Source organism: Corvus hawaiiensis, chromosome 4 (genome assembly GCF_020740725.1).
Source record: "Corvus hawaiiensis isolate bCorHaw1 chromosome 4, bCorHaw1.pri.cur, whole genome shotgun sequence".
Taxonomy (NCBI): domain Eukaryota; kingdom Metazoa; phylum Chordata; class Aves; order Passeriformes; family Corvidae; genus Corvus; species Corvus hawaiiensis.
The window spans coordinates 61,222,082-61,231,217 of record NC_063216.1 but is presented as its reverse complement, the minus strand read 5'-3'; the positions used below and the strand labels follow the sequence as shown (position 1 = coordinate 61,231,217).

The 9,136-nt window shown below is 52.2% G+C and overlaps 1 protein-coding gene across 1 annotated transcript; it reads right to left on the bottom strand.

Moving 5' to 3' along the window:
• Window positions 1–818: 818 nt before the first annotated feature.
• On the bottom strand, window positions 819–5,921 carry PIM3 (Pim-3 proto-oncogene, serine/threonine kinase). Its single transcript, XM_048302092.1, has 6 exons — window positions 5,369–5,921; window positions 4,930–5,039; window positions 4,718–4,768; window positions 4,042–4,405; window positions 2,574–2,750; window positions 819–2,409 (listed from the first exon to the last, which is right to left on the bottom strand). Exons 1-6 carry the CDS (start codon window positions 5,448–5,450, stop codon window positions 2,225–2,227), a joined length of 969 nt encoding a protein of 322 aa, XP_048158049.1. The 5' UTR covers window positions 5,451–5,921; the 3' UTR covers window positions 819–2,224.
• Between the last annotated feature and the right edge of the window lie 3,215 nt (window positions 5,922–9,136).

Genomic DNA, 9,136 nt, shown 5'->3' with positions numbered 1-9,136 from the left:
TAGCCCTTTACTGTGACAACTACAAAGCACCTTTAACGACTGAACACATCCTCAAATATACCTCGTAGATCCATCTGTGGTAGTTAAACCTAGTAATCGCTACCACCCCCGCAAAAAGACCAAGTCAGGTCAGTCTCTGGCTGCAGAGAGATGAGGATAAAATCGTTAATCTGCAGGACTTGATTCCCAACGTGTGAAGATGAATGCTGAGGACATTTCTCTTTGTCCTTTGCTATAGGTGAGAATGGCACATGCTCCCCAGTACTCTTACCAAGTGACAGACACACCAGTCTTTTTTTGATCATCTAAGGGAGTTGAAGGAAAACAGTAGCCCTGATCTTCAAAAATGCTGTCCCTTTCCCATAAAGGCACAGGAAGTCCTCATCCACCCCCAGAAGGAAGGTGTATGCAGGAAGAAGGAAACTGAATGTAATGGAAAGTAAACATATCAACTGTGGAAACAATAACCACAAGCAGCTACAGAAATCCTTCCTTGTTGTACTTAAGGACAAGTACACTGATATTCAGTGTTGACAGAGGTAAAAGTCCCACAATTACAGGGCCAATTCCCTTTTATGTAGGCCATCAGTGCTGCTGTATTGTACTCCTTTCCCCAGTCCAACATCAAACGCAGTGATTGAGGAGTAGATAGAGCTCAGGTGATGGATTGCTTAATTCTTTCAAAATGGTCACTGCTTAATGGCATAGACCATCTAGTAACTCTGGGTCAGCTGCTGCAGGCCTTTAACAAGGCTTGAGCTGGTGCTCCCCAGTTCATCACAAGTAACAGTGAAGATAAAAGTACACAAACACAGAACTGTTATATACAAAAAGTTTAATTGAAATACCTGTATAAAAAATATGATCTCCATACATTTCACACTGTTAAACAGAAGAAAAAAAATCCAAATCCAAGCTGCATAAATGCAACCAGATCACAGAAACACAGCTATTAAAATAAATTAAGGTTTATGACTCTGCCACTCTACCTTCCAGAGCCAATGCACGGAGACTGTACAATGTCAATAATTTAAAACCCTTCCAAACAGCATTACTTTACACTTCTGGTACATTAATACCAGACAAAAGGCATACTGACTAACTTAAAAAAGTCATTCTATTTCCCTTAAATTAGACTTTGTACAACAATTTCCCATCTTCCAACAAAAAACTGGTAAGGTCAGAAATTTTTTTTTTAGTTTTTTTTAACCAAAAGTTGACAGGAATGCAGAAAAAAAGTGCCATGGGCAAACCACTAGAATTCCCATGGGGAGAAGGAGGGGAAAGCACAGTGTTGAATAACTCTAACCAAATAAATTAACCAAATAAATAGCCACAGTTGAAAACTGTGGGAGGTCTTCTAAATTTCAAACAATAAATAACTGTATAGTACATGGAAAAACCAAGCTTACATAAACACATTATACAGGTATGGAAAAAAAAAAAAGTAGAAGTCCTTGAATATTGCATTGATTGTGCATTCGACATGCCCATACATACTTTAAGACTCGCAGGGTGACAAAAGGCCGGGGGGAGTTGAGAAAGGGGCTTCTCATGCCCAATGGTAGAGATGATAAAAGGAAACATGAATAAATGTTTCTGATAAAGAAGCCAATATACCTGTTCATATTTCTGTGCAGGCTATAGGAAATATTTTGAGCAGCAGAGGTGGGTTGGGTTTGTCAAGGGCAGGGGGGCAGGAGTGAAATGTCTGTGTTCAAGTATTCCATCACCAGTGGATGGGACTACTTCATTCAATCACCAAACAGGTTCTCCAATGCATCATAGGAGCTGCTTCCTCCAGCACTGAGTCTAAAGGGAGCAAATTCCTATAATGAACTGGATCTTCTTTGGACATAGACAGCTCAAAAAAGAAAGTCCCACTGAAGCAGCTTTCAAAAAGGCACTCAAAAGCAAATAAAATCTAGTCCAGGCTCTATGAGAGCAAAAAAGTTTACCATGTATTCAAGAGGTCACTGCTTTCTTAATAAGGTCAGTCTTTGACTAAGTACTGGCCTGCAACTCCCAAACATCAGCATTTCCAAAGGAAATCTCTCATTCCAAAGCAGAAACCAGCAAAGGGGGAAAACAAAATCAAGTCCCTCAGACAAAGATTCAACTACAGAATAATGAATGCATTTTTCTAGCCCCTCATATGTATTGGCAGCAGCACTGTGGTCTTTCTGCTTGTAGCTCCCCCTCCCAGTGCGAGGTCCTTAGTAATTCACAGACTCTCATTACTTGAACTTGTGCTAGATACATCAGTATCAAGGGTCCGTAGCCTTATGTCACAGTCCTCAGACTTCACTACTTCAGATTTGTGCATCCATTGATGGTCAAAAATCTGCTCAAGTGTTGGTCTGTCTGAAGGCCTCAGTGAAAGGCACCATTTGATCAGCTGTTGACATTCTGCAATAAAAAAAAAAAAAGCCATATTAGACTAAGAAAGCAAAAAAAAAGACAATTCTGATTGTCTTTTTAATAACAAAAATCCACCCACACAAGCTCAAATTTACAGGACTATTAAAAAAACCCCAAAACCAGAAAACCCACTTAACTTCTATAGAACTTACCAGGTGAAATTCTTCTCCTGAAGTATAATCGTCCCCTCAAGATTTCTTCATCTTGCTCAAAAGGGATGTCTCCACAAACCATATCATACAGCAAAACTCCCAGAGACCATACTGTTGCTGACCGCCCATGGTATCTGTGGTATCTGATCCACTCTGGAGGGCTGTATACTCTCGTTCCTGAAAGCAGAAAAATACACACTATTAGAGTAAAAGTTTAAAGTGTTTCCCCATTGTTCAGCTCCTTCTGGCAAAGCGAAATTAAATTCAAAAACTTGGCGTTTGGGAATTAAAAAAAAACCAACCAAACAACAACAACAGCAACAAAAAAAAAACCCAAACAAAAAACCAAACCCAAAAAACTAAACAGCTTTAAATTTTTTACAAGCCAAAGCCATTAACAGTGTAATTTCAGGTCATCTGCAGGGTTACACCATCAACAGACTTGGCCCATCCGGTTGTTCTATTTTGTTGCAAGGAATAACACAGCCCCATCAGCTGACTGTTTACTGAGGCGGGCTCCCTTTCACTGACCACGTGTCGTCTGCAGCATCACACCAAAAATAGACACAAAAGGACAAAGGGGGCTGGCGGGGAGGAGGAGAGGGCGACAAGAAGGTGAAACTCAGGTCTGCCCGTATTACACGGGGCTAATCTGCTTTATCCAATTCCACAGGGCAGTAAACAAAATAGGGCTGCTTACGATTTCTACGTTTTTAAGGCCCCCCCCCGGGGCTTCTATGCAGCAGCTTTTCCCAACCCGCCCCTCTTCCCCTTCCTCCAGTGCCCAAGAGCTCCTTGGATACCAAACAAAACGGGGAATTCGTGATGCCGAGGGTCACGTGCAGCGGGGCTTCGGGTTTCACAACAAACAGATGTGAGTGCGGCAGCTGGGGGCGGGGGGAGCGAGACCTCGGTTACATCAGTCACACTCCAAGGACTGGGGGAAATGCTCCCTCTGGTCACATGCTGGCTTATGTTCAGCTTTCCCACCTCTAAAGCATCGACCCTAGCCCCCGCGGCAAGTCATTTCGAGAGAGTACAATTATTCCCATCCCTTTAAAATCTGCAATGCGGGATTTCCAGGACACCGGCAGAATGGGAGTGGGGGAGGTACCACTCCGAGTTAAAAAAAGGCACTGCATATAAAAATTGCATATCCACACATGGAAACATCCGACACTGGCAAAACCTCCATGTAAACAGATCGCCCTCTAGGAAAAAAACCCCGCTTTTTCCAAGACAGGGAAACATAAACTGCTGCGTCACTGCCTGGAATCGCTTCTTTCCTACGCAACTGAACACCCCTAAGCCACTTCGGGTCCACGGGTTTCCATTACCGATAGACCTGATATGAACACCCGCGTCAGGGGCTCTGCTTGCTGTGGCCGGTCACTGGGAACGGGCTAAGTGGCAACTAGAGAGAGGGAATAACCCCGGGAGGGGCACGGGAAGGGCGGTGGACACGTACCGTCAAAATCAGTATAAACTGTGTCCTTGAGGAGGGCCCCCGAGCCAAAATCAATGAGCTTCAGCTCCCCTGTGCGGAGGTCAACCAGCAGGTTCTCGTCCTTGATGTCCCGGTGCACCACACCGCAGCCGTAGCAGTGGCGCACCGCCTCCAGCACCTGCCGGAAGAACCCGCGGGCCGTCTCCTCGTCCAGGGCGCCCTTCTCCGTGATGAAGTCGAACAAGTCCTTCACCAGCTCAGGCCGCTCCATAACGATCAGGTACCCGTCGGGCCGCTCGTACCAGTCCAGCAGCTTGATGACCCCTCTGAAGCCGGAGCCCACCTTCTTGAGAAGGACGATCTCCAGGGGCACCATGATACCGCTCTGGGCAGAAAGGGGGGCGCGGGTCAGCGGGGGAGTGGCGCGGCCCGGGGCCCCCCCTCGCCGAGGGGAGGGAGGCGGGGAAGGGAGGGAGGGAGGGAGGAGGGCGTGCAGGGCGGGGAGGAGGGCGCGGCCGGCGGGCCCCCTCCGCCGCTGCCGCAGTCCGAGGGGCGGGCGCGGCGCTGCGGCGGCGAACCCCCGCCAAATTCCCTCCCGACGCAGAGGCCGCGCCAGCGGGGCGGGCCCCGCCGCCCACACAATGGCCCCGCCGCGGCGGAGCCCCACGGCACCCCCGGAGCTCCCCCGGGTACTTACAATCGTGCCCCACTCGGTCACCCGCTCCTTCACCACATGCTTCACGGCGACCTGCGGAGCGCGGAGAAAGGAGGCGCCGTGAGCGGCGGGGCGGGCTCAGCCTGCGCCCCGCCGCCGAGGGCCGGGCCGGCCGCGCCCGCCGCTTCCCGCGCCCGCAGATTCCCGCGCCACGCTCCCGCCCGCCGCCCCCGCCCGAGCGCCCCGTGCCTCACCGGCAGCCCGTCGGCGATCCTGCTCCCCGCGTACACGGTGCCGAAGCCCCCGCTGCCCAGCACGGAGCCCACCTGGTAGACTTTATCAAACGGCTCCTTTTCCACTTTCACTGCGGAAAAGAGAGGGAAACACCCGTGTTAGTGTCCGCAGCCGCGCTGCGCCCGAATAACAATAATAGTAAGAAGAACAATAAAAATAAATTTAGAAAAAAAAAAAAAAAGCCCACAAATGCTCTGGCTGGCGGACCCATACGCTGCCCTGATTCCGACCAAGGCTTTATTTTTTAAAAGTAATCTCCTTGAATAACAAAAAGACATAAATATAAGGAAATAAACGCAGCTCCGGGGTCTGCGAGACGCCGACCCCGATACCCCGGTAACGCAGGGCCGGTCCGCGCCCTCCGGCGCGGCGCTGGCAGGGGACAGCCCAGCCGCGTACCTGGCTGGAGGATCTTCACCGGCAAGTGGTCCATACTGGGGCTGCAGATGTGCGCCAGCGAGCCGAACTTGGAGAGCAACATCTTCCGAGGGCAGGGGGGGGGAAACGGCGAGTTCCCCACGGCAGCTCCGCCGGCGTCCTACCGGCTCAGCGCGGCTCTCCTCTCCCCGGAGCCGGCGGAGGGCGGCGGGCCGCGGAAAGCTTCTGTGCGGCTCCTTCTTCGGCCAAGAGCGGGAACCCACGGAATCCTTAGGGGTCCCCGCCGGCAGCAGTCCAGGCGTCGGTCGCACAAAGTCCTCCGGAGAAACGCAGTCAGCGAACGCGCCGCTCCCGCGTTCCTTCTTCCACCCGGCGAAAGCCGCTCGGGGCGCAGGCAAGCGCAGGCAGAACTAGAACCCTCCGCAGAGACAGACAAGTCCGGGAGCTCCGGGTCCGCGCGTGGAGCCCGCCCCTGCAGGGGCCGCGGCGGCAGGAGCGGGCTGGGCGCCGCAGTGGAGCCGTGGCGGGCGGAGGACAGACCGCGCCGCCGCCGAGCTGCCCGCGCGGTTCTGAGCCGGCGGCGCCGCCGAGCCGCCTCTTAACTCCCAATATTTTGGTGCGGGCAGAGTGCGGCGAGCGCGACCAGGATATCCCTCCGCGGGGGAGGAGGGGGGGAACACCTCTCCCCACCGCCTCCGCCGCCCCCTCCCCTCTGCGCCGGAGCCCCCGTGGGGCGGTGGCCGCGACTACAGCGTCCTTGTCCCGCCCCGCCGCACGGGCGGGCACGGGGAGGGCGGGGGGCTGGGAACTACTTGTTCTGTAGTAACCGGCGCGCAGAGTTACAGACCGTCTGAGAGGAACGCATCACACATTAGCGGCAAAAAAAAAAAAAAAGGGCTGGGGGGAGATTCTCCCGTGTGCGTTAACGCTGCCGCGCGGCCAATCGCCGGGCGCCCTTTCAAAGGGCTCCTGGGGCGACCCAATGAGGAGAGCCCTCATTTGCATGCGGCGGCGCGCGGCCAGGCGGCGGCAGGGCGGGAATGCCGCGGCGCGCCGGGCCCGCCCCGCCCCGGGCTGCGGGAAGGTCGCTCCGAGCCGCCGCGTCCGGGGATGCGCGGGGGCGGGGCGCCGACAGCGCCGGGGCACGGGGGGCCGCGGCTCCGCGGAGCCCCTCTGGGGCGCGGGCAGCCCCGGCACAGCGGTAGGAGCCCGCTCGTTTTGCCAGCTGGTGCTCCCCAGTGAGCATGCGGCGCGTTCCCTCGCCCTCTGTGGCGATTCCTCCTCCTCCCCAGCGCTGCCCCATCGCCTCGGCGCAGTTCGGCTCCGTGCCAGCGCGGGGGGACGCCGGTGCCCGCCCTCCGCGCCCGCCCTCCGCGCCTGCCTCTGTCAGTCACCTCCCCTGTGCGGAAGCCCCGCGGGGCCGGTGCGGCGCGACGGCGGGCGCCGGAGTCCTGGCAGCGCGGCTCGGAGGAGCCGAGGGCTTCCCGCCCCGCCGAGGCGCCGCGCCGGGAGAGGGCACGGAGCTGCTCCGCTTGCCGGCGTTGCCGCCGCCCGCCCCGCCCCGCAGGGGGCGCTGCATCAACAGGAATGGGGGCGCGTCCCGTCCGACGGGGCTCGCGGGGGTCCCTGTGCCCCGAGGCGGCGGCCGCGCTGGTCACCGCGGTCGGGGCGCTGCGGCTGACGGGCCCGCGGCTCCGGCCTCCTCTGAGGGGAGACCGAGACAGTTGGCCGCGCCCAGGCGGAGGGAGAAGCCCGAGGGCATCCAGGGGATTTTGACGAGTGTCTGTCCAGCAAAGCTGTGGGCCACTGCTTTAGAAATTAATGAGTGCGCTGCTGGGTGGGCAACAGTGTCTTAATAACTGCTCCAGCAGCTACTTAAGAGCCCAGCCCAGATGCGCCCAGGGCTGGCGCTCAGGCGGGGAGCACCCCGCTGTTTGCAGACAGCTTGGCGGCCGCCCGTCCGCACCCTGTCATCCCCCGTGGCCCAGGTGCGTGGCAGTGAAAAGCAGCGGCGTTGGAGGTACCGGTGCTCCGCGGGGATCCCCGACGTGAGGGTGTTTTTGGCAGCCCCTCCCACACTGGGCTCTCGGGGAGAGCCTTGCAGTTGGCATTGTCTGGTAATAGCAGTGCTGTGATCTCGGGCAGTCGTGCCCATAAACAAAGCAACGGCTTCTAGGGAGAGGTAATGTCTTTTATTAGATTTGACCAGCTGATGTGAAGGTCAAGTTTGCAGGCGCAGTTTCAACCCTTCGTGTCCCAGAATGTATTTTTTGGAGATAGATCGGTTGGGCTATAAAAGTTACCACTTCTCATACAGACCAATTTTCAGAGGCTCCAAAATAAACCACAGAGTTTATTGAAGAATTCAGGAGGTTTCATGTTTATGGATTTTGTTTTTCCTTAAAGCAAATTATTTGGATTTATGAGATAAAGCAATAAAAAAGCTGGGGATTTTTTTTGTATTTTTTTAAAAATTTGTGGTAGACCGTGTCTTTTGGCTATCTCAAATTACATTTATAAAAATTACTATGTGTAGATGCTAATTATTTATGGAATTAACATTGCAAGTTGTTACTAATTCCTGGTTTTTTTACATGACCAGGCATGAAAAATCATGCATGTATCACTAGTCTGCAAACATAAAAACATCAGGGCTTGTCATTCCAACTGTATTTGGAATTTCTTAAATTCATCTCAGTGTGTGGCCAATCTATAGTAAGTCAGCAATACACTTGCCTTGAACCTGTTCTGGAAATAATACAGTTCTCTCAAAATCCTGTTGTGTTTAAGCTACATCTTCTTAAGCTGTGTCAGCTGTCAAAAAAACCCATGACATACTTTTACACATCTCCATTTGTAGCAAAATGGTAATCTAAAAATTCTGGGATCAATCCTGGCATTGGTGTAACTCTTAATCTGATTTGTATTTTCACACCAGTGTAAAAGGGAGGTTATTATACATTTAACATTAAAGAAAACAAGGTAGTTACTGTAAAAAAAAGTGATAAGGGGGTATTTTTTCTTTATTCACTTAATTTTGGCAGACAGACATTTAATTTGTATACAGCTACAAGCACTCTTGGTTTGACAGAATTACAGATGGATCCCAGACATGGAATTTACCCTGTCTTTACACATAAGCCTTTCATGGGTTTGTGGTGCTTCTTTTGATCTGGCTTGGAACATGCAGTTCAGTGGTCCTAAACAATTATAGCTGCAGAACATTTTATAAACTAGCTTTGGCCACTTTAACAGTGGCTTTGCAACTATAAATGGAAAATCATTCATGGGTAGGATGCCAGTTTGATTTAGAAGTCATTTTTCTGTGCAACAGTCCCTGAGCAGGAGTGAGTTTGTCAGGCACAGAAATATGGAAGATCCATGGGAGTTTACGCTTGCAGAACAGTACTACCTTCAGGCTACCTTCTAATGTCTGTATGGAACTCAGCTCAAAGTTTGCTGTGGCACCTCATCAGGTGCTGCACCAGTGACATTAATGGGCTCTAATATATGCTTATAGCCATTGTAGGTCTTCTGGATGGGACTACCAAAATGCATCTGTTCTCATAATGTGACCATAAGGAATGCTGCTAAGAATGCTCTGGCAGTAAACGTCCATTAAACTTATGACAATATTGGTATTTCTAGGTCACTCAACCTCCTTATATGCCAGAGGTCCTAGCTCCCTTAATGCCACTTTGCTTGATTCTCTTCAGTCTCTCTGTTATTTGGCAAGAGAACAAACTGAACACAGTTCTCTAGATGTGGCTTCATCTGTGCTGAAGAGAG

Coding starts and splice junctions, on each gene's coding strand:
- PIM3 (XM_048302092.1), bottom strand. CDS start 5,450: ATGTTGCTCTCCAAGTTCGGCTCGCTGGCGCACATCTGCAGCCCCAGT. Junction 5,040..5,368: donor GGTGAAGATCCTCCAGCCAG/GTACGCGGCTGG, acceptor TCTTTTCCGCAG/TGAAAGTGGAAAAGGAGCCG. Junction 4,406..4,717: donor TGACCGAGTGGGGCACGATT/GTAAGTACCCGG, acceptor CTTTCTGCCCAG/AGCGGTATCATGGTGCCCCT.